Source organism: Saccostrea echinata, unplaced genomic scaffold, assembly GCF_033153115.1.
Source record: "Saccostrea echinata isolate AGI-Se365-2 ecotype Australia unplaced genomic scaffold, CSIRO_AGI_Sech_v1 ptg000004l, whole genome shotgun sequence".
NCBI lineage: Eukaryota > Metazoa > Mollusca > Bivalvia > Ostreida > Ostreidae > Saccostrea > Saccostrea echinata.
In genome coordinates, this window is record NW_026889753.1 from 6,799,011 (window position 1) to 6,824,171 (window position 25,161).

Here is a 25,161-nt window from a genome sequence, read left to right on the forward strand (position 1 = left end):
AAAAGCCTGGTAAATTCTGTAATTCGAAGTCTTTTGGTTCTCTCTCATTCTTGATGCAGCGTAAGTAATTTTTATTTTATTTTGTTACTGTTTAGGCTACATCTTAATTTTTGAAAGGAAACTTCTTGAATTTTATTTACGGAAAGTTGTTTTATTGATTTATGAGAAGTAGCGAATATTTTGGTCATTTATTTGGCTAATTTTAGGGATCTGTTTGAGACTTTGATCAGTTTAGATTTGATAGCAAACTAGATTTGGTAGAATTTTACTGAGTTATTTAATTTTAACTTTACTGGAAAGTCTGGTTTATCAGATTTCCAAATTAGACTCTTTTTATTTATTTGTGAGAGAAATTATATTTTAGAAAAGTCTTTGTTGAAAACATAACTTGATGATTGTCTCAAGTGATCATTGTAATTGATAATTAATTAAACTACTGTTGTATGAAGACCTAGGGTATTTCTCAAGAATGATTTTCCTCAGAGAAATTTTATTAGGAACTTTTAGATTCTTAAGGGTGATTTTCCCCTGAGAATTCTATAGCTTAAATATTTCTAATTACTGATAAGAAACTCATGAGTGATAGCCTCAGATGAGTTTAGCTTTTAATTTCTATACAAGAAGTGATTGACCTTCTTGTTTTGTCGCATTGAGTTATCCCGAGTTGTCCCCCTTTAATTGTGCTATGATATTGGTCGATCTCGTCATCGTGTTGGTTTTATGTAACAATTTTACGCACAACTTGAATGAAGTCCTCAGCCGCGTTGTTTTATATTTTGCTTGTTATATTGATTTGAATGAATAAATTCGTTAACTTTATGAACTTGTGTCTCATTACAAGTCTTAAAGACTTACTTCTGTTGAGGTGTTGGTAATGATCAGTGTCGAAGTCAGAGTAAAAGTATTGAGAGTTGAATGGGTCAGGTCATTTTATATTTTTTATAAGAGGTCATATTTGAGTTTCCTTGTTGATGGGAGATAATCAGCTGTTGGCAGCGCTACTGGGATAAGGATTTTCCCGCTACACAAATTTCGTGGTGGCAGCGGTGGGATGTGACTTCGGAGACGTGCGTCCACATTCAGAGATACGTGCCCAGCCTCGAATTTGTTCAGCTATGGTCCAAGAAGTTGATAGCAGCAGTGAGCTGACTTGTTGGAAGGTGTACAGACTTTAGTCTTCAACGTGCCTGAGAGCCTTGGAAGCAGACCTACGATGTCAGACTGGATCGGAGTCTGGGATACCATTTTTTTATTTATTTATTTATTTAATGATGTTGGGAAGAGAAGTTTTGAGAAGGACTGTAGTCTGATGTTGTAGTGATAGTTGTTGTAGTTGTAGTAGAGGTGTAGTGTTCATGTTTTGTCAAATCAGTTTAATTTTAGGACTAAGTGAGAGGTAGTCCTGGTTGATAGGGTTCAGTGAGAGAGGACCTAGAGTATGTTATTCAGTGAGAGTGAATACTGTTAGCAGAGGTTTTAAACTTGAGACCTAAGTTGATGGCACATGTGGTTTTTCATTTTATGACCTATCTCGGCTTTTAATTTGCAAAGAAAAAGAGACTCTGTGAATAAACAGAGTACTACTGTTGTTAAGAATAAAGAAATGGCAAGCAGGAGAAGAAACCTTGGTTTAAGAAGTCAACATGCACAGAGAGGAGAGTGATAGGCCTACAGAAACAGACACTGATACAGAAGTTTGTATGAGGAAAGTTGACAGCCTGAAAGACTCTCATGGTGAAAATAAGAATATTACAGTACTTCAGAACCCAAACAGAATGGAAGCAGATCAAGACATTGTGCCAAAAACAGACAGAGATGATGAAGTAGATTTTCATGCATGCGGAGATAGAAATGACACAGATATTGACCAAGAAGACAGGGATGTCATAGCACCTGTGAGTCCTATTCATCCACCATTAGAAGTGAGGCGAAGGTTGATTTCACCAAAACCTCATCATCATGCACTTGGAAGAGGAGATCAGAGTGAAAACAGAGATAACATGAAAAAACAGTGTATGGAGCTGTTAAAGGAGCATTACAGGATTGGAGTCAAACTTTAGTGACTACCATTACTAAAGCCTTTTGGAAAGTTTCAAATGAGCAGCAAGATGTTGACAATGACAAGAGACAACATGAAAATACAGAAAAGAGAAGTAGGACCTCCATTTAAAGCAGCCAAAGTCTCAAAAGCAGAAAAGAATGTCGACCCCAAAAAGAAGAAGATTGTTAAGTCAATCATCATCAGATGACAGTGAAGAGGAATTTCATTCAGAAGGCTATACAGATGACTTGGACCTAAGTATTCAAGAAAAATACTCTATGAAATTACACAATATGAAGTTACCTCCCTTTACAAGTGAGGAGGATTGGAAGGTATGGATTAACAGATTTAAAACAGTACAATGTAGCAAAGAGACAACATTGGACCAGAGGACAAAAACTTGATCAGTTATTACCCAGATTACTTGGAAAAGCAGGTGATTTTGTGTTCGGACAACTATCATAAGAGAAAATTGACAACTATGAGGAACTTGTGGAAGAACTTAACAACCGATTCGACATCTTTGAGACAGCTCGTAGTTATAAATTGCAGTTTAACAGAAGAGATCAGAAGCCTGGAGAAACCGCAACTCAGTATGGAGCCGAGCTGAAAAGACTCTATGACAAAGCTTATTCTAATAGAAATCCTGGGACAAGATGTGAGGATTTACTCCGGAGATTTTTAGATGGACTTAATGCTGAGAATGCAAGGTTTCAGATAGAATTTGTCAAAGATCCTGCAGATATTGATGAAGCTATCAGACATGTAATCAACTTCACAGAGGCTAAGAAGTCTGGCTACACAGATGAGCAAGACAAAAGACCTAAGGGAATAGCAAGACAAGTGAAAGTAAAGGATATGAAGAAAATATAAACTAATCAGAATGGCGTGGAAAAGAGTCACGGAATTACAAAGGAAAAAAGAGTCAGAAAAAGGAGATATATAACTCTTCAACAGAACCTTTACATGTCTGAAAGAGAGTGAATGAAGAGATAATATGTATGAAGAGAGAAGATTTGCAGAACTTGATGAAAATTCTGATGATTGATGGTCAAAATAAAGCACCTCAATACCGCACCAGAGAACCTCATACACATGACAGAACTTGTTTTAAGTGTGGAAATCTGGGACATTTTGCTAGGTTTTGCCCCCCAAACAACGGAGTTCCTAACAGACCCACAGCAACACCGAGATGGACTCCAATGATAAGAGATAATCCCTCACAAGGTTCTGCTGATGGGCAGAAAAATCCAGATACAAATCAAACATTTGCTCCTTCGTTAAACTAGGCAGGGTTGACTCTGCTGGTCGAGAACTCACCCTAGAGGAAACTTTGACAGACCACATTATGAAAGTTAATTTGGAAGAGAAAAACAGATCATTCAATGAGAAATTTAAGCATTTAAATGAAGGAGTACTTCTAGAAGCAACAGTAAATTGACTTAAAGTTAATTTCACAGTGGATACTGAATCTGCTAGAACTGTGATTTCTGAGAGGATTTTCAACAGATTACCAGAGAACAGAAGACCAGTGTTAGAAAAATCAACAGAATTATGCAACTGTAGTGGTGAACCTCTTAGAGAAAAAGGCAAAGCTAAATTTGAAATAGAAGTAGGACAAATCACCCTCATTAAAGAGCTTGTAGTAGCAGCTATTGCAGATGATGGACTCTTAGGAATGGATATTTTGATGGAAGAAGGAAAACCTACTGATGTTTTACTAAGTAAAGGAATCATCTTGTTTCATGATGAGGAAATCCCATGCCATACATGAAGAAATCAATCAATCAGAAGAGTTACAGCAGCACACAATGAAGTAATACCTCCGTACTGAGAGAATTAAGGCATCTCACCGAAGTTACAAGATGCTTACTGGGGTCCATGTGTTATCACATAAAAGTTAAATGATCTTGATTTCAGAATCCAATTCAAAGAAGATGGAAGCTCAAAAGTCGTCCATCACAACAAATTGAAGAAATACTGCGGCGCTGATGTTCCTTTATGGTGTAAATTATAGAACGCGCTTAGAAAGAGTTTAACTTAAAGTTCAATCGACGCATACGGCGACAGATCGAATGTCTTCCCTTGCCCTTTGCCCCTTTATTTTATCTGTCATTGTAAGAGAGATAACTTCAGAACAATGATAAGGTATCATGTTGATAAGAAATGAAATCTTATTTACAATGAAAATTATTAACATTATTACAGATGGCACATCGAAAATTAAAAAGATCACGCAACAAAAAGGAAGGCGAGTGGAGATAATCTTAAGCTTAATTTTTGAAAGGAAACTTATTGAATTTTATTTACGGAAAGTTGTTTTATTGATTTATGAGAAGTAGCAAATATTTTGGTATTTTATTTGGCTAATTTTAGGGATTTGTTTGAGACTTTGATCAGTTGAGATTCGATAGCAAACTAGATTTTGTAGAATTTTACTGAGGTATTTAATTTTAAGTTTATTGGAAAGTCTGGTTTATCAGACTTCTAAATTAAGCTCTTTTTAATTATTTGTGAGAGAAATTATAGTTTAGAAAAGTCTTTGTTGTAAACATAAATTGATGATTGTCTCAAGTGATTATTGTAGTTGATAATTAATTTAACTACTGTTGTATGTTTTGTTTGTATGTTGTTTAACGTCCCTCTCGAGAATTGTTCACTCATATGGAGACGCCACCACTTGCCGGTGGAGAGCTGCAAATTTTGTCCTATACTCGGCACTTACGGCCATTGAGCAGTGAGGGATCTTTTTCGTGCCTGCACCTACTGCGACACGGGACCTCGGTTTATACGGTATCATCCGAAGGATCGGTCTCCACGTCCCACAGTGGGATTCGACGTAAGGATCAACTCCTTATTTCGCGACTCTAGAGCTGACGCTCTAACCACTGCGCCACGCGGGAGACTACTACTTAGGGTATTTCTCAAGAGCAATTTTACTCAGAGAAATTTTATTAGGAACTTTTAGATTCTTAAGGGTGATTTTCCCCTGAGAATTCTATAGCTTATTTATTTCTAATTACTGATAAGAAACTCATGAGTGATAGCCTCAGATGAGTTTAGCTTTTAATTTCTATACAAGAAGTGATTGACCTTCTTGTTTTGTCACATTGAGTTATCCCGAGTTGTCCTCCTTTAATTGTGCTATGATATAGGTCGATCTCGTTATCGTGTTAGTTTTGTGTAACAATTTTACGCACATGAGTGAAGTCCTCAGCCGCGTTGTTTTATATTTTGCTTGTTATATTGATTTGAATGAATAAATTTGTTAACTTTATGAACTTGTGTCTCATTACAAGTCTTTAAGACTTCTGTTGAGGTGTTGGTATTGGTCAGTGTCAGGGTCAGAGTAAAAGTATAGAGGGTTGAATGGGTCAGGTCATTTTATATTTTTTTTAATAAGAGGTCATATTTGAGTTTCCTTGCAGATGGGAGATAATCAGCTGTTGGCAGCGCTACTGGGAAAAGGACTTTCCCGCTACAGTATATTGCAGTTAATGAAGTGTATAGAAACCTCTTAAATTTAAAACCAAAACAACGAATACTGTTAATTCATTTTTTAAAACAAAATATACCCTGCGTTACAATAAATTAAGGCTGTTTAAATGTAGATTCCTTATTTTACTGGGAACTGGAAACTCAGTTCTAATTAACTGAGCTATGGATTTCGAGGGATCTTAACAAGTCTCCGTATCTCATATTGACGACAAACATCAGATGACGATTTTAATTGGAATCACAAAGGCTGACGATTTCATTCCACCACAGTAAATATACCAGGGAAAGTCGGACTGCCACCCGATGTACTAGTTAGAATAATCTAACTGTGTCTAGGGACAAGCCCTCACCACAGTTAGAATACGTCCCATATACTTGCAATGTAGCAAATCGGAGTGGATCCACTCCGAAATGATTTTGAAGAATACAAAAGGAGTTGCACTGAAAATAACTACCAAATTAATCATAACAAACCTTTTTGAGATGGTATATGTCTTTTAACCTAAAAATAATTCAAATAAATACGAAAATTCAACGGATTTTCTCAACGTTTTTTCCTCGCTTCAAATTTAACGCCATGTTGACATTCGGAACTCTCTGTATTGTTCATAGAAAATGTATAGAGTACGAGTTATCGCCCGTGTTTATTTTGCAACATTGTGAATACACGGGACGAATTCTATCGTTAAACCGGGTCCGTAGGACATTTATCATTTTAACGATAGAACATTCTATCTACCGATGTACCAGTTTGACAAGGACTGGGATGTCACACGTACAGAGCCACACTGGTCAACGGTCGATTCCATGGACAAGTAAATGTAACTTTGCAATTGTATTTCTAATAATTTTGGCATTTCAAATAATTTTTGTAATTCTTCTAATTTTCTGTTTTTCAGAGACCTAAGTAGTACATGTATAGTGTTTAAATGAACAAGAAATTAAAGTTATTTATTTAATTATTATTATTAATTATTATTAATAATTATTTAATTAGAATAATATGTCCCTTTTTGAATGAATTAGTTTTCCCCATTTAATTTAATTGTAGGTATGTCGACAAGGTGATTATCCCTTGTCCATTGAGCGGTGAGGGTTCTTTATCGTGCCATCGCCTACCGTGACTAGAGACCTCGGTTTTGAAGTGCTCATCCGAAAAACCCGCAATTTTCACTTTAAAGTGCCGAGCGCTTGGGGAAGGAACAATTGCAACCTATTTTTTATCGACTGATGTCAGTCGTGGCCGTGATTCGAACACACAACCTTTCGATCGCGGATCGAGCGCTCTACCGACTAAGCTACCGTGACGGTCGGTACACGGTCGATAAAAAACGTCATTTTTTTATATTTAAAAGATGTGTCTAACAAATATTTATATTCAGTGAACATTGTATGTATCAACTCGACAAGTTTTTTTCTCTGGTTTGCATAATTATATTTTTAGAGAGTTGATAAGAACTCTCAGTTTATAATACTTAAGATCTACCATGCCTAACCAGTACAGTAGGGTACATGTACCTGCTCCACTACGTACACGCTGTATTGCAGATTTTGACGATGAAGAATAGGGTGAAGATTGTGTAAAAGAATCTTCAGGTGTTCCTCTCTGTCTCTCACGGGGATTATAATCGCTACTCTTTCATGCACGTCCAGTTCCTTTTGTGACCTTCTAACCTTGTTGTGTCCACCAAATTGCAACCACCAAAAATCGGATGACATATCCTGCAACTCTCGTGGAATCATATATGCTGTAATATTACCCACTGCGAAGAATGCAAATATATGTTTGAAAGTATTTAGAAAAAAAAATCGTTGACCCTAGAAAGCATATCTATAATTGTAAAATCGTTGTTGTATATTAATATGACATATATTTCTTCTAAAAGTAATAAGATGAGATATTGAATTATAACAAAATAAAATTATATGAAGTATAAGATGTCCGACTGCAGAATTGAAAGCTCTTCGCTTGCCAAGTTCTTATGATACGTTCCAAACCTCACAAAAACTTGGCCTATTGTACTGTAAAAAGTCGGAATTGATTGGATTCTATTGATACATGTAATTTAATTCTAACTATCTATAAGCGAGTGTATTACAAATTAAAGCTATAATAGTTAACGACGATGTCGCCTTTCAGGATTTTTCTGCTATGCTATAGCGAATGTAACACTCACTGGCACGTAAAACAATAAAATAGCGGTTGTGTCATCTAGGTTGATGTTACGTGAACTGGTATTGATCAACATTCAGAACACTCGTAACATTCTTTTAATACTTCAGTTTTCATTTTTTCTTGTCATTGAAGCAAGCCATGTCTAAGTTCTTCTGACGTAAATGACGTCAAGAGTTTGTGAGGTGCAAAATGAATAATGAGGTAGCATATAGAAACTTGCGCATGTGTAAATTGAACTCACACATTTAAAGAAAGGCTTACTTGTATATGTACATTGTATGTACAAAAATCTTTTGCACATGATGCATCCTAACATGCTTACCTGGTCCCATCTCTCCTAATTCTTTATATCTCTCTAGACACACCAAATCGTTCCATCTCTCGTAGACGTGTTCTGTGATAAAGTCTGTAAAATTTGCTGTTAAATAGACACACATAATCACCAAGGGACCGTAAAGGGCTCTGTTTCTCATGCAGAAAAACCTGCATACTCGTAATTTCATTTTCTGCATTGGCAAAACTGAAAAAAAGACATACATTAGATATATAAAGCGATTTCCATTCAATAAATGTTTCGAAAATCTAATCTTTTCATTTTTTTGAGGCATATTTATTTTCCTATACAATGTACATGCAATACTTGTAACCTGCATGCAAGAAATGTAACCTATGTGTTAAATGTTTTCTTGGTCGGATCAACTTCGCTTTTCAAACCGCTACTTTATCGATTTCAAGTGTGACATCTTGAACATACATGTACACGTAGATATATAGAGCAAATCAATTATAAAGCGATATAGGATAAGTACCAAATAATTAAAAATATGGGAGGAAAATTAAATTATTTTTACAAGAATTGATTTTGTCATCAATATCTAACAAATACGTCAAAGTAACACATTGCACGGTGTTCACTGTTCAACAAATATATGCATAGATATTTATTTTATCACAACATTGAAAAACCTCAAATGACATATGGATGTTAAAACCTCGCATTAAGCGATTGAGGGGCAGTATGAAAACCATCTATCCTGCTGGCTTCAATAATTCAGAAATGGAAAGGGGAATTAGGTTACACGATCAGCATCTACTGGTACCAACTAACAATGCAGGTAACAACATTGTCCTTGTTATTCAAGTTGCATTTTAGAGGAACTAGGATTTAATTATGCAAGTGGTAATCCAACTTATACGAATAACTCCGTTTCTAAGGAGGGAATTCTTCAAAGTCATGTTTCAGTTTTAAATATCTTATTATATTCCCAACAATTAAAATGAATTTGAATTACCATACCTATACTGGATTCAAAGATACAAAGCGGGTTCCATAGATGTTAAACCAATCCTCTTTCTTTACTCCTCACTAAAATATAAACAGCAGTGAAGGAGAAACCTCAGCAGTACTGTACAGCAATATATTCGAGAAGTGGTGTAAATCAAATGTGGATACTGAAAAACTCCAAGGAACTTTTAGAAAATTCTAAATTACAAAATATTTTTTAAATCAATAACATCAAAACGTAACGAATTTCAACACTTTATACAATAATCCTTACGATAAATTAAAATCCAGCCTTTTTAAGTCGGCTGCTTTTTAAATAAAATTGAACTTGTTAATTTATTTTCACCATGTACTTTGCCACTGGTCATTTGCCAAGTTATTTTGTTAAAGTATATCCTGATTGTACATGTACACACAGATACTCTGAAGTTGTTATTGAAAAAATGCTTGTCAATGAGTTTCTGATTGACAGTATCTAAGCAGTTATGTTAAGGCAGTACATAAATCATTATTCGGCGAATTCACACTTTTTTGTGTAAAATGTAACATTGATAAATCGGAAAAGCCATGGATAAAACATTTACTATTACATTGTATTATCCATTGTAAAGACGTCATTAAGTCTTAGGCTAAAAGAAGCACAATGTTTTCCCACTTTGCCAACACTTTGAAAAGTCCTTGGGGAAAAATGTTTTATATAAATTTATGTGAATGTGGTTAAAACATAAATAATTTTTTTTATTGAAAAATGAATATTGATAAAAAATATTAAAATTCAATTAAGAATAAATAAATTATAAGGATACAAAAATTGTGTACAGTGAAAGCAATTTAAAATATTCTAAAACTGAATTATCAGTTATGATGAAAATATTACTTAAGCATGTGATTTACAACATGTTTATGAACACAATAATACAAGCAATAAAAACAAATTGTTCTACTTGTATTTTCTGGTTGGAAAATCAACTTAAGTAATTATTCCGTACTTGAAAATCTCCAGTTTGTCTTATTTAATAATGTGGATCAGATGCTGTCATTTTTCATAAATTGTTTTCATAATTAAACAAATTTATGCAATTCCCGTCATCTTGTATTATACAGGTACATATACTCACTTTTACCATACAAGTAGCAAATGCACAAGTAACTGTGGATATTTTAAAAAATGAATGTATATTGATTTTGTCAAGTATTCCATAAACAGTTTGAAAATTTAATTTCATGTCGAATATTTTTAAAATAGATGGTATCTATTGTTACATTTTCATTTTCAAATTGATTTTCATCTATTTGCGCGATCAAAAAAATAGTATGCAGCATAGTGTTTGTGGATTCATTTGAAATTGAAAAAAAAAATCTTATATCTTAGGCTAGACTAAAGTTAAGCTATAATTTATTTTTAAAATATAACACAGAGGACTAATTGTGATATGATGAAAGGATAAAGCTATTAATTATTAAAACATATTAGATAAATAATTTCATAATTGATAATGAGATAAAAAAAAAATACTAAAACAGAAACACAATTTATATATAAAAAAATATAAATATAAAATGTAATTAAAAAAAAATGATTATAGCAATATATACATAAGTAAATTTTATAAAGCAAATTTCGCCACAAAATGTGACAAAATTTCATAAAATAAATAAAACAAATATTCTGATATTGCAAAACAGAGATAACGCAAAGAAAATTGTTAATTATTGAAAGACAATTTTAATTGAATCAACTGTAATATCAATTAGTATTTTAAAAAAAAGATACATGCATTTCTAAATATATATGGTACTAAATATCTTAAAACAGACTATAGCCTACATGTACCTGCAATTTAATTCTTTTGTTCTCCAGCTGCACCCATCCCACTAATAGCAACCACTTAGCCAACACAGATTTACCTGTGTTTTATCTGTATTTTTTCAAAATGGTTCGAATCCCACTGTGGGACGTGGAGACCGGTCCTTCGGATGAGACCGTATAAACCGAGGTCCCGTGTCGCAGTAAGTGCTGGCACGAAAAAGATCCCTCACTGCTCAATGGCCGTAAGTGCCGAGTATAGGACAAAATTTGCAGCTCTCCACCGGCAAATGGTGGCGTCTCCATATGAGTGAAAAATTCTCGAGAGGGACGTTAAACAACATACAATCAATCAATCAATCAAAATGTTGGCTAAGTGGGAAGACACCGAATAATTGAAAAGTTCAACACTACCGCGGGGATAATTCATTTCTCTTTGTAAGAATAATTACATGTATGTTAAAACATCACTGGGTCACGAAAATTGCTGCTAGAATCTCACTATCCTTTCACAGAAAAAAATATTCTAAAGTCTAGCTTGAAACCTTACCAAAATTTTATATTTTGTACATATGATCGAGGAATTTTTATCAATTCATGTTAATCACACGGTCTAGCAGTACTTTCCAAGTACTTTAGAATTCAAGTTTTCGATATAAACAAACATTATGTTAAATTTCAAAGTATATGGCGTAGTGTTGAACTTTCGCATCTTTGTTGTTTAGAACAACAGAGGAAAGACTTACTGGGATTTCAAAACACTGTCTGTCTTCATCATAAGAAATAAATGATAAGAGATTTTGTGAAACACTTAACCCCCCCCCCCCAAAAATAATAATAATAATTGGAAGTCCAAGGGGCATAGCTCTGTCAATTATTGATCGATCGTACCCAAAACAGAAATTGACCTAGATATTTTTTTTTTGATAAATCTGTATACCAAATTTCATTTCAGTGTGTGCAACCTCTGCGAAGAAAATGAACAGAAACTGCAAATAATTGGAATTTTTCAAAGTCCAAGGGGCATAACTGCGTCAAAAATTGCTCGATCGTACTCAAAACAGAACGTGACTTAGATATTCTTATGTTGATCAACATGTGTGACGTCTTGAGTGTGATATTTAACCCCCATGACAATTACCTCTCTATTTATACCATCCAAAAATGACAAGATTTAGTTTATATTTATGTTTTTTTTTTAATGTTTTTATAAAACTTTGAATATAGATACTAACAAATCGTTATCTCTAAAGATCACGTCATACAGCTTACTATAACGTCATATTGTATAGGCAAGTAGAATATCTGAGTGTAGCCTTAACATACCCGCGTATGTAGTTTATGGAGACCGGGTCTTCCAATAATGGGTCGCCAATTGCTCCCCTTTATTAGCAGACCTATGAAGCAGAATTAATTCAAACACTCGCCGTGGCCTTCAACTCGACATTTAGATATCAATCGATATATATATATATATATATATATATATATATATATATATATATATATATATATATATATATATTATACCTCTGTGAATTTTTTCTATATAAAAATATGACGAATAAACCTGCTATTTTTTTAAACCGTGGAATAGTTTTTGTGCTATTAGCCCATGGTGAAATAGTCTTCAAACTATTCACCGGCAGCATTCCGTTTCCCTCGCTTTTCATTTCGGAGCTCTTCTGGTTTTATCCAGATTGTGACGTAACACAAGTAAAGTCGGCTTCGGTATAATAAAACACCTATTTACTGACTATTCGGACAATAGCAAGTTTATCGTCCCCCTCGACAGCAACCATTTCCCTCGGCTGCGCCTCGGGAAATAGTTGCTGTCTTGGGGGACGATAAACTTGCTATTGTCCTCATAGCCAGTAAATAGGTGTATAATATATATGTATGTATATATATATTTTCAATTAACAATTCATAACATTAATATGTTGATTCGACATGAACTTGAAACAAAGGACATATTTGGATATTTTACTAGAAAAAGACATTTATGGTAACCTAACAACAAAAATAATAATAAAACGTGATGACTTCAACTTTTCTACATGTATCGTCAACTTCCCTTACTTATGTTGCAATTACATCCTTATCATCTTCATATAGGGTTTATATCTCCCAGTTGATTCGATACAAGATACAAGAGCATGCTCTACGTACGAACAATTTCTATAAATGATGCAATCTATTGACAAACAAGTTGATGAAACAAGAATATCAACAGTCTTGTTTAAAAGTTATCATTTCGGAAGTTCTATTGTCGATACGATGACTTTGTCGGCAAATACAACCTATCATTAAGTCGAATGCTGACTGGCGTTTTTCATACTTATTGTTAGGACATTATTTTGACACCGAATTGTCTACGGATTTTTCACTTTTCCCTATCATGTCAAGGAACACATGGCGGGGTGACCGGTCAACAGGAGATGCTTACTTCTCCATGGCATCTGAGCCCATCTCTGATATTTTTAGAGTCCGTTTGCTTTGCTTCCAATATTTATTGTTTTAATAGACTTTTGAGCTTTATTACTGTTCGTTATTTCCATATTTTATGCTCTACGTATGAACAATTTCTAAAACGAGGCAAGCTATTGACAAACAAGTTTATGAAACAATGATATCAATAGTCTCGTTTGAAGTAATCTTTTCACAAGTTTTACGGTCGATACAATGACCTTGTCAGCACATAAAATCTATCATTGAGTCAAATGCTGACTGACGTTTTTCATACTTATTGTAAGGTCATTATTTATGCACTGAACTGTCTACGGATTTTTCCGTTTTTCCCCCGATCATGACAAGGAGCAGACAGCGGATGTGACCGGTCGGCAGGTGATCCTCACACCTCCATGGCACCTGATCCCACCTCTAAATTTTGAGGTCCGTGTTTGCTGTGCTCCAAAATTGTATCGTTTTATTGGACTTTCGAGATTGAATTTTGTTCGTTATCTTCATATTCATGTGACACTTTTCTGCCAGAAAGGTGAAGTCTTATTGATGACCATACCTAATTTTTTTTTGTTACAATGAAAGATTTTTGTCAATTTCTTAAACAAAAACAAAAAAAAAAACAAAAAAAAAAACAAAAAAAAAAAAACAAAACAAAAAAATAAACAAAGAAATAACTAGCAAAAATAACAAGCATTTTCATCTCGTTACACATTGTTTATAATAGTCCAACAATGACGTTGTTTAAGGTGTCATATTGTACCGAGTGACATTTAATATACATGTACGAAATAAATAAACTAGCTGTTAAGCTGTCCGTCCGTCTATACTTAATATGTACACACACACACACGCACGGTTAAACTCATCTTTTAGCTTACTTTCCGGCTTATCTCACTGGGTTATAATCCAGATTTACCAAACTTGCAGATTTGTTGTATCTGGGAATGATTTTTGGACGGAGGCTCATAGAGCCTCGCGTCCTTTGCTATCGCAAATCTGCGACGAATGGGAATTTGTGATCGCCATCTAGCGGCAAATCTTTGAAAGGCGCGGCCTAATTGACGACCTACACGTAATTGAAACCTACAGGAGACTTATAATAATGTGGGTTAGATACAGCAAAACGATGTGATATTCTGATTAAACATGTCTTAAATATTTTAAATACACAAAACGTTTTTATAAAGAGAAACTTTAAAATGTATCTTTGAACTCGGTATGGGAAACTAATTTCTTCTTTCAGACAAACCTTGCGCAAGAACGATAACTTTGGTTGAATTGTAAACAACAACACATGTTCACATTATTGTGAAGTATGTTTTGAAAATAGGAATTACAAATTTAAATAAATACAGATTATTTTTAATGAGTTTTAATTATGTTAATAATAAAGAATTAAGATGGATTTTTTTTTTGAATATATTAAACATATACATATACATGTAAATCTTTTCACAAACCAGTTTGACATACAAAGTAATGCAAATCTTAACTATAATAGCTATGAGAATGACCATTATATCATCTGGCTCAGTGAGAATCAGCATAAGGTCGTATATTTTAAGCGGGTCATAAACAGAGCAACACCAATTTTTTTTTTTTAATTTTGTTTATTTAGCATTTTTTATTATTATACTGGGGGCTAAACTGGTTTTGCTGACATGATCAAGACAGTATTTTTTTTCCAGCTATTCATCTGTGACAATTAATATTTCAAATAAATAGAATTATATACTGACCTTATGAAGTACGTCTAATTAATACATAATTTTATAATGCTGGACGTCGACTCTATCGAGAACACATTTAATTGCTAGTTACAGCAAATATGTTTAATAGAATATTTTTTTTATTCTTAGTAGATTCAGTTGAATCACTTCATGTTGCTGATTCACACATCCAGTGTAATTTTAGTATTCTTATTTCTATGGTACAATTAGAAGGTATGAACAATACTTTTTAAAATGAGCCTTATTATAACTTTTACTTTCGAAGAACGCAGTGTAAGAAATTCACACAACCCCTTGAAACTCATCAGATTACATGTATCAGGAAAATTTTATAATCACGATAAGCTGTCATAGTATACTTGGCAATATTTAGATAAATGTATCGTAGGTATCCGTAACATTAAATTACAATTTTGTCGTACTGTGGAGAAACTTCAACAGACTTTCGTAAACTCGTATTTAGCAATCTGCACTATAACAGAGCTGTTCTACTGTGTCGGCCCCGACAAAGTAAAATTTTCCCCGACTCAGTAGGCCTAACGATTCAAATTTATGCGTGCGACACAGAAAAAAAAGGCGACACAGTAAGATCCGTAATCAGAAAATCAGAACATAAATTATCTCTGAAACTTTAATCAAACAAATCTATCGTCTTTCAATTTTTATAGACAGAGCACTTAATTTTCTCTTAGATTAGGGCACATTGTCTTGCTTCACCTTGCAGTATCAATTATCTCCTAAACCCTCGCTGGACTTTACGCATGAAGGAACAAGACAAATAATTTGTTTCCACAGTTCAATGTAACCGTATTATATTTACTAGTTGAATTTTTAAATACTTAATTCGAGATAGCGAGGTTTGACTGTATTATTCAAACATTTAAAAATTAATTGAATAATTGTCTTTACTTCAGAACCACGTCTCTAGTATTTTGTTGGCATTGTGAGTCAAACATCGTGCCATAATCATTTAATTGATATAAATGTATTGTTGAAGAATTTAAAGGCACCCCCTGAAAGTATTTACTATTCTTTTTTTGTTTTTTTAATTCAAAAACTTACCGGTAATTCGATCAAGTGACCAAAAATACGGCAAAATTTACTTTTAAAGATGCTAAGTAGTTCGGTTGTATTAACCAGAATTTCGCCTGCATGCTCTTCAGTGCACATGTAAGAAAGTTATATACAAAAATATCAAGTTAAGGTTTAATACAGGTACACCTTATACATAGTGATACAAGTATGTAAAATAAGTTTTTTTTAAAATCTTACTTAGGCTATTTATCTTTAAGTTGTGTGTTGGGGGGGGTGGGGGGTGGGGGGTTTGAAGTTGGTTGGTGTTATAGTATGTACATTATGATATACAGGAGACATTCTAATTGTTTTCAATATCGATTTATTTATTTTTCATTAATATGTACGACCACAACATTTGTGTAACGAATTAGTGATTCAAAAAGTTGTGTGTGTATATCTGCTTTTCTAATTATAATAAATAGTGGATAAATTTGATTGTGAAAATATCGCTAATATGAGTGCTTTGCGGATGTAGAACCCTGCTATAGTTTCTATTGTGGCTTTTGATACCCCCCCCTTTTTTTTTTACATCATACAGTTTTGGTAAAGTAATTGACGAACAATCAATAACATTTTTGCACTGTTCATTACAAATTAACAAATCAATCACAAAAAGTGATTATTAATCAGTAAGTATCAATCTTATGTTCGCTATAAGGCCAAGATTTGTATAAATAAGCGTTTTCGATGGTGTCCTGATAGGGCCATTTGCAAAAGTATAAAAGCGCGTGAGGAATAACGCGAAAATGCAAAGTGACAACAGGCTAGCACGTAGTTCACAACGTGCAATTGTTTCTAATGCATTGTTGCACTTTTGTAAGTGACAGCGCGCTTGCGCAAAGTGAAAATGCCCCGGCGCATTGTTTATAACACGTTGTCGCGCTAACACACAACACACCGTCACGCTAACGCAACTTTACACAACACACCGTCACGCTCACATAAACACGCCATCGCACTAACACACAACACACTGTCACGCTATCGCATCTTTACATAACACGTCGTCTCGATAACACACAATAGATTGCGTAAAGTTGTGTTAGCGTGACGGCATGCTTTGTGTTAGCGCGACGGCGTGTTGTGTAAAGTTGCAAAAGCGTGATGACCTGTTGTGTGTAAGCACGACGGTGTGTTGTGAACAACGGACTAGTGCATTGTCACTTCACGTTAGCGCATTGTTCCAAACGCGCTGTTACACTTTTGCAAAAAGCCCTATCGGGACACCATAGTTTTCTCATACTTAAGCCATTCCTCCTTAAGGAAGCTCTAAACACTAGCAAAAAGTGCTTTTTGGACTTGGAGAAAAACATATCAAGACATATCAAGGTGTGCATATTGAGACTATGTAGTTCATTTTCAACATAGGTGCCTTATTTCAGCAGAAAAAAAATGTTAAAAGACCATTGACTATTTGTGAACAGAAATCACTGTTGTTTACTTACATTGGGAAAATTAATGGAAATAATGAATTCAATTACTTATTCTTGGTCTAATATAATGTTAAGAATATTTTAATCTATTACAAATTGTATAATTAACTGTAAATAACCATTTTTTTCTATCTTACTTCTAAGGGCAGATCACTCTAACTGCATAAAACTATCCTACGAGTTGAACTCTTTAGTGCATGTGCAGTACGTGTTTAGAGCTTCCTTAACACTGTACTTAAAAAGAGCCCACAGAAGTATCCGCATTTTTTAAAGTTATGCATCTCGTTTTCATGCGGAATTAACGGGATTACCTATTATTCTCAACAACCTGTATTTGCAATTCACCGGGGTTTTTTTTTATGTAAATTGTCGTATTCATGCCTCCGTCCTTCAGTACTTTCAGTACTTTGATTTTAATTGAACCCTAGAGGGAAAAGGGGGGGGGGGTATTGGTTCCGTTAGGACAAATTTATTTCAAATTACTTGTATTTCCTCTTTCTCAAAAATACATCTTCACACATGTGTTAAGAGTTGTGACGAATGTCATGTCAGACTTCCCGTATATAAATTAGTATTTGTTGATAATACTTCTAAGAATTTATGCAATCCTCTTATCAGGAGGATACACACTCATCTATAAAAGTGGAAATTGCCGGCACCTATGATATACTATAAAAGTGGAAATTGCCGGCACCTATGATATACTTGATTAAAAAAAAACTAATATGGTCGTTGTTTTGACGTTGGACTATAGGCATAATCTTATTTTTTTTTATGAATCATTTAATATATATACATGTAAATAAAACTGTACATACTATATTGAAGGCATTTTGTTTTTAAAAAAAACATACTACATGTATTTAAATTAATGAACACATCTATAATTAATTAATATCACTTAATCCATCCTATTACAACGGAGTTGTTCAACAAGTCGAACAGGTTTCATTGTTGTTTGCCTAGCTGTACCATTCTTTATCCATCCTATTACAACGGAGTTGTTCAACAAGTCGAACAGGTTTCATCGTTGTTTGCCTAGCTGTACCATTCTTTTTTTGATGGTGTGCAAAGGATGCATGATATTATTTTAGAAATGTTATATATATATATATATATATATATATATATATATATATATATATATATATATATATATATATATATATAAATTTAAATTTGTCAGATAGGCGTTAAATGGTGCCCCGTACCAATGATTACAACCCCTTTGACACACAAAGGTAGTTTCGCTGTGTTTCAAAACAAAGAAGGTTCACTTGGGACCGCAGAAGAAACCTAATGACCTTGCAAAACCGTCATAAGAAATAAATTCTGCTGCCACTTTGGCTGAAATTCTACCAACTTGGCGTTAAGCAATATACAATCAATCAACCCTTTGACTTTTTATTGAATATTTGCTTAGAGTAATTTCTGAATATTCGACTGATTAGTTGTATGTTGATAAACATCCCAATCGAGAATATTTTCACTTATATAGAGACAATCTCGAAAGGGGGGGGGGGTATTGTTACGAATTTCATTGCAAACCTCTTTGTGTTTAAAATCGATTATTAAATTTGTTGCAAAAATGAATTAGAATAATTCTTATTAACAGATCGATTTTATTCGTTAATTGCTTATCTTTTGTCAATTCTCATCAATTTTTTTGCGAAAGATCGCATTTAATTGTTTTCAAATTGCGGATGACACAGTTGAGGCATTCTTAATTTTTAAAAATTCATAGATATTTTTTTTATATTATACATTTCCACAGTCTACGACTCCTCCGTAAACTCATCATTTCAGTCGACCGTGAGAGATCACATTTTGAAATTAAAAAAAAAAAATGCAGATCGAGCAGTTTAAACATTCTTCCGTTCTGAGTGTTTAAAGATATTTTTATAATATTTATTTCTAGACATTTCCCTGGTCCGTTATAATTTCTCGTTCCGTTTTCATTTAAGAGTTAAAGTGCAGGCTTCATAAAGCCTAAGGAAATGAAATTCAGACAGTAATCCGATTTCCTGCATACGGATCGATATACACAAATGTACACGCAATAGAATAATAATATCTGCAATTGTTAAGTAGCGTCATCTTTTAAACAGATTAATTTTTTTTTGTCCTCGCTCATTAGTTATCCCAGTGACGATCATGAAATCATATCAGTTTACGATTATATAGCGTTCTTGGCATTGCTCCTTGTTATGATTAAGGTGTAGCTAATATTTGGTCATTTTTAATGAAAGTAACCAGAATTTAACATTAATGTACAAGACACTTGCAGAGCCAGCTTTTTACCGTTTTTTTATCCAAACAAAACCTAATATGATTTATATTTAATACTAGTATATAAAAACCTCTGTGAATAGTGTGATATAAATTTCTTATCGCTTGCGCAGTTACTTTAATCTTATACATGTAATTATAACTAATATGACAATGACATTCAAGTTGGATTTTGTTTCCTATAATTAACATCATTAAGACAAATATTTTTAGAAAATTTTCATTAAAAATAGATATTTTTGCAAAAATTCCTAAAGTTTGTCTTTGAATAAGAAGGACCGTTCATTCTAAATTTTAACAAGCTACAAACATCCAAGGTTGACTCATTTAGTCATAAAAATGAACATTATTAAAATTATTTGATAGTTATATTATATTATACTATATAATATTCTATTATTATATTATATTATTATACACATGTACTAAACGACATAACATGAATAAGTATGCTAATGTATCAAGAGTTTATAGCAAATATTCTTTAAAGGAATAGTCTTTATGAAGATTACTATTTAGGATCAAAATTGAAAGTGATGCATGCGATGAAAATGTCATGAGCGTGTTTATCGAATTACCAGAAGAACAAACATACACACACACACACACATTATTCAAATGAAGTAAATTATTGACAAATAAGTTGATGAAACAAGAATATCAGCTGTCTCGTTTAAAGTCATCATTTCGTAAGTTCTATGGTCGATACAATGACCTTGTCAGCAAATACAATTTATCATTGAGTCAAATGCTGACTGACGTTTTTCATACTAATTGTTAGGCCATTATTTACACACTGAATTGTCGACGGATTTTTCCGTTATTTCCCGATCATGACAAGGAGCACACGGCGGGTGTGACCGGTCGGCAGGGGATGCTCACTCCTCCATGGCACCCGATCCCACCTCTGATGTTTGGAGGTCCGTGTTTGCTCTGCTCCTATTTTGTATTGTATAATGGACTTTTGAGCTTGAATACTGTTCGTTATCTCCATATATTTCATTCATAAAAGCTACAATGAAATAAAAAAAATTAGCAACCCTAAAAACGAAAAAAAGTACTTTTTGTACATAAAAAATGCCCTTCTGCATTTCAACACTATATATATATATATATATATATATATATATATATATATATATATATATATATATATATATATATATATATATATATATATATATATAATAGTACATATTAAAATCACCAAATTGTATCGAACGGTTAAAACAAAGACATGACGTCACTATGTTTTGAAATTAACACAATTTTCCCTAAAATCTAGCCCAACCGCATGTGAATGGATCGATATAATCGCCTTTTTTACGATCTACTATAAAACATGGCTTGGCATGCTGACACTTCAATTTGGGATCAACCTGATACATGCATTTGGTTTTTTTGATTTTAGTCTCCTTGCATCTTCGATGAAAGGAAATCAGCATTAAGACTGCTCAGAGTTTAAAATACGCCTACAATTGAGAGCTTATTAGAGGCCATAAGGGCACTCGTTTGGAATCCCTTTGTCAAGGAGAGTACCCGCATGATGTATATTTTTGTATACAATGATCAACCTCATAGTGGGTAGAATTTAAACTGTTATTTGTAAATGAAATACAATATAAATCTCTAATACTCTCATTTTAAACGATATTCAAGATAGTTAATTAGTAACTCAATTCCTGAGTTCGAGCAATTCTTTATCTACTTTTAGTATAGAATATTACTCTGGTAAGAAAGCGGGATCAAAGGCCTTCCAAAATATTAGAGGTCAAAAGGAAGATCGAGTCAATTTTTGGACAGCGTTACGTTTTATATGGCATATGTTTTATCCCCTCGTAACGAAGTTGGAGGGGATATAGTATAGTGAGTGTGAGGATGAGTGCGTGCGTAAATGATGTAACTTACATAGGGATCAATGGCATTTACAACTGCCTTTCTGAATATTGGAATATTTGTTCAGATACAATTTGTTCTGTGCAATCACAGAAATACATGTATAAATAACATTTTAATTTTTTTTTTTGGGGGGGGGGGGATTTGAGTTGTGTGCAATCGGGTTTGGAATTATACTTTCTTCTACTCGGAATTTAACTGCAAGTATCAGCGGAAAATATATCATAAATTTCAAAAGTTTTAGAGATCATGTAACATGTTTTGTTAAATATAAAGGAATTAAATATTTAACACGTATAAACATGATGTGGATAGCAACCATGTATATGTATTTACGTTTCGAGGATCATTTCAGTACTTCGACCCGAGTTCCGACGTGGCTCAGCTTGCCAACCATTCCTTAGGCCGATTAATAAATTATATGACCAATTTGATTAAAGTGTTATAATAAAATGACCCTACTGATACTATGTTTTTTCTCTATCATTTTTTTTACTGAATTATATTCTTACATATAATTAAACATGTTTTGTGATTGCTATAATATTCATTTAATTTCTGTTGATTAATAATCATGAATCAAATTAATAGTAGTCGATAAGAATTTTGTTTGATACCGCCCTTTACAAACAGCCGTTCGCTTTTGTTATGATGTGAGTGTAAGCCTCTTAGAGCTTTGTGGTGCCCTTGTTTTTGGTTGCTTTTTCTGAAGAGTTACTGAAATATTTTCTTCCTCACTAATTAACACCACGAGTATAAGCTTTTTCTCTAAATATGAAGTGCTGCTACAATGTGCCTACTTGAAACGCGGAAATTTAAATAGATCACAATCATCTGGTTAAACCAAACAACAGCAAATGAACATGCAGTATACTACTTTTTTTCGATATGTAAATTAAGACTTAAAAATCCAAGTTATTCATACATACTTGTGTATCATCAATTTACATGTAATGTATTTCAACCTTAGTTTTCTTAAGAAGCGTAATATTCCACAATACTGTAATGCTTTGCTTTGGTTATATCACATCTATTTCATTTTCCTATGTCAGTATCGATTAAATTGCATCTCACTACAAAGAATTTGCTCTTCTCAGCAAAACATTTTGTAACATAAATGTCAAAGTGCAGTTGTGTTTTTGCTTTGAATGCAGAGCTGTTATTTATAGCTTGCATAAGCTTTTTACTTGGACACATATTATGCTAGACTCAAGTATTTAGCTTAATGCCAAACATATTTATCCTAGGGAAAAACAAATTGAATGCCAGAATGAATCGGGGAAAGCTTCACAATCCAATCTACGAGTTGTAGCATTTTGAATAATGGTGCAATTCATCATTGACTTCTTCTTAATGCTGAGCTTGTATGCAGCATTTCCTGTAACAAACTACTGCTAAAGAACTCATACAAGGTATCAAAGAGTAAATATGATTAATTTAAAAGAACTACGTCGGGAAAAGTTGTATTTACTTGTACTCACCTTTTATTTGAATTCATCCTTGGCATTAATTAAAGTACATTGAATTTTTCCGTTCCTCTTTGCTGGTAAAATTCAATTTGACCCAAGCAGATCTCGTTCTGACAAAGGCTTTCACATTATGTATATATATATCTTATGCACACACTCCTACCATGTTTACCGCCCAAAGTGCACTCACGAATACAATCGATTGCATATTTTTGAAACACATTCAGCGAGGGGGAATATTACTAAATTTTGCTACAGCGATCGTCCTGGTAAAATATAGTCTGTTCCACTGTTCTCAATTATCCACAGCTTGTACTCTGTTGATGTTTCTACGGTGGCTCGTATGGAACATGACATGATATATTTTCGTTCTTTTATTAATCATTAAAAATTTATTAGCCCGATAAAAAATTTGTCATTTCATTTGTCAAGATATTATTAAGGAGGATCTCTACACCTATGAAGTTTAATGATTTTTGTTGTATACAGCTGTTTTTAGTAGTAATAGACTCAATATCTATTAGAATAAAGCGCCTAAGCATTTAACTGTTTTTTAGCAAAATTTTTGAAATATTTATTCATTTTGTAGAAACTCCTTATTTTTATATTTTCAAAAGTCTTATGCTTTAAAATTTTATTCCAAGTTTAATGTGATAAAAACCTAAAATGAAAACCAATAAAGTCATGACTGAAATCTACATAATTTTTATTTGAATCTACAAAAAAGACAAAAGAAACACTAAAACAGCATTTTCATGAGAAGATCTGAATGGATTTCTTCCAAAATCTGAAAATTAAATTAATAGAAGTTTTAGCATTCCTAAAAAGCTTGTCTGACTTGAGAAATTTTATTTTTATGTGAAGAATCAAGAAAAGTTAAATCCTGCATGTGTAAGCAACAAGTGACTCTATGTCACGAAATTGATTCTTTTGCTAAGAAACAAAGAAAAGTTTAATTCAGTGGCATCAACATAAAATAAAACTTGGACATGAATTTATTCTTTGTACACTGTATTTCTTGTAGTTTCTGGTGTTTTTTTTTCATGGATGTAGGAACCGGGAGGAAGGGGTGTGTGTGCCCCACAATAATTTTTCCGATTTATACATATATAGCTACTTGATGCTTGTGTTCCCTAAATCATGTAAATATTAATTTCTGATGATTTTTTTTATGCTCTATAAGGATTTTTTTCTTGATAGTGTCCACCCTAAACTGAAAATTACGGAAATTTCTTTTAACGGGCCTGTTTATGGACACAGATATAACTGGTTCTAGTGCTCTTGAAAGAAAAAGTTAAACACATAAAAATCTTAACAATCAATTGGTGAACAATTTTGTCAACTAAGAGATGTGTTGTTTGTTTTTTTTTTTTTTAAATAAGAGTGTTACAAATGAGCTAACATCTTTGCATATAAGCACAAAAATATTCAACATCGGAGTATCCTTCACTTTGATATATTTTTTTTAACTATGAATAAATCAAACGTCTGCAAATTCTGAATATGTGTAGATTTATAAAAATTCTAAACTTAGAGAGACTTGGTATGCAATGAAAATAAAGATTAATTAATTAATCTGATAAAGATAACCCGCGACGTAACAATCAACTCCTTACTTTGCGACTCTAGAGCAAATGCTCTAACTACTGCACCACGCGGGCGACCAAAGACATGTAAATTCAAGGTATTGAGAAAGGAGGATTTACTTACCATTTTCATCCAACTTCTATGTATTATCCTGAGCAACAGATGATACGACAGGTAAATGGTCAAAAGCGGGTAAAAGGAGTTCGTTTAACGAAATTCCTTCTTCTTTTCAAATCTTTACGTTTTCCATACAAAACAGCTGATAAACAATGTTGATCAAACGTTTGAGTTAATACAGTTCCACGTCGAAGCGTGTTGGTGATTTCATGAAGAGTTCAATTTCATCGGGTATAACCACACATGCGGGGTGTATACTCTGTTGTGAAAAGGGCGTATCTTCTAGGCGA

The 25,161-nt window shown here is 33.3% G+C and overlaps 1 protein-coding gene across 1 annotated transcript in view; it reads right to left on the bottom strand.

Annotated features, from left to right (window-relative positions):
- The window catches only part of LOC133179092 (beta-1,4-N-acetylgalactosaminyltransferase bre-4-like), a 32,369-nt gene extending 8,943 nt beyond the window's left edge, over positions 1–23,426 (bottom strand). Inside the window, exons 1-4 of the mRNA XM_061313825.1 lie at positions 23,180–23,426; positions 9,013–9,081; positions 8,038–8,235; positions 7,058–7,302 (exon numbers count right to left, since the gene is read on the bottom strand). Of these exons, the coding sequence (XP_061169809.1) occupies positions 7,058–7,302; positions 8,038–8,227 (435 nt within the window). The 5' untranslated portion in view covers positions 8,228–8,235; positions 9,013–9,081; positions 23,180–23,426. The remainder of the gene's footprint in view (positions 1–7,057; positions 7,303–8,037; positions 8,236–9,012; positions 9,082–23,179) is intronic.
- Between the last annotated feature and the right edge of the window lie 1,735 nt (positions 23,427–25,161).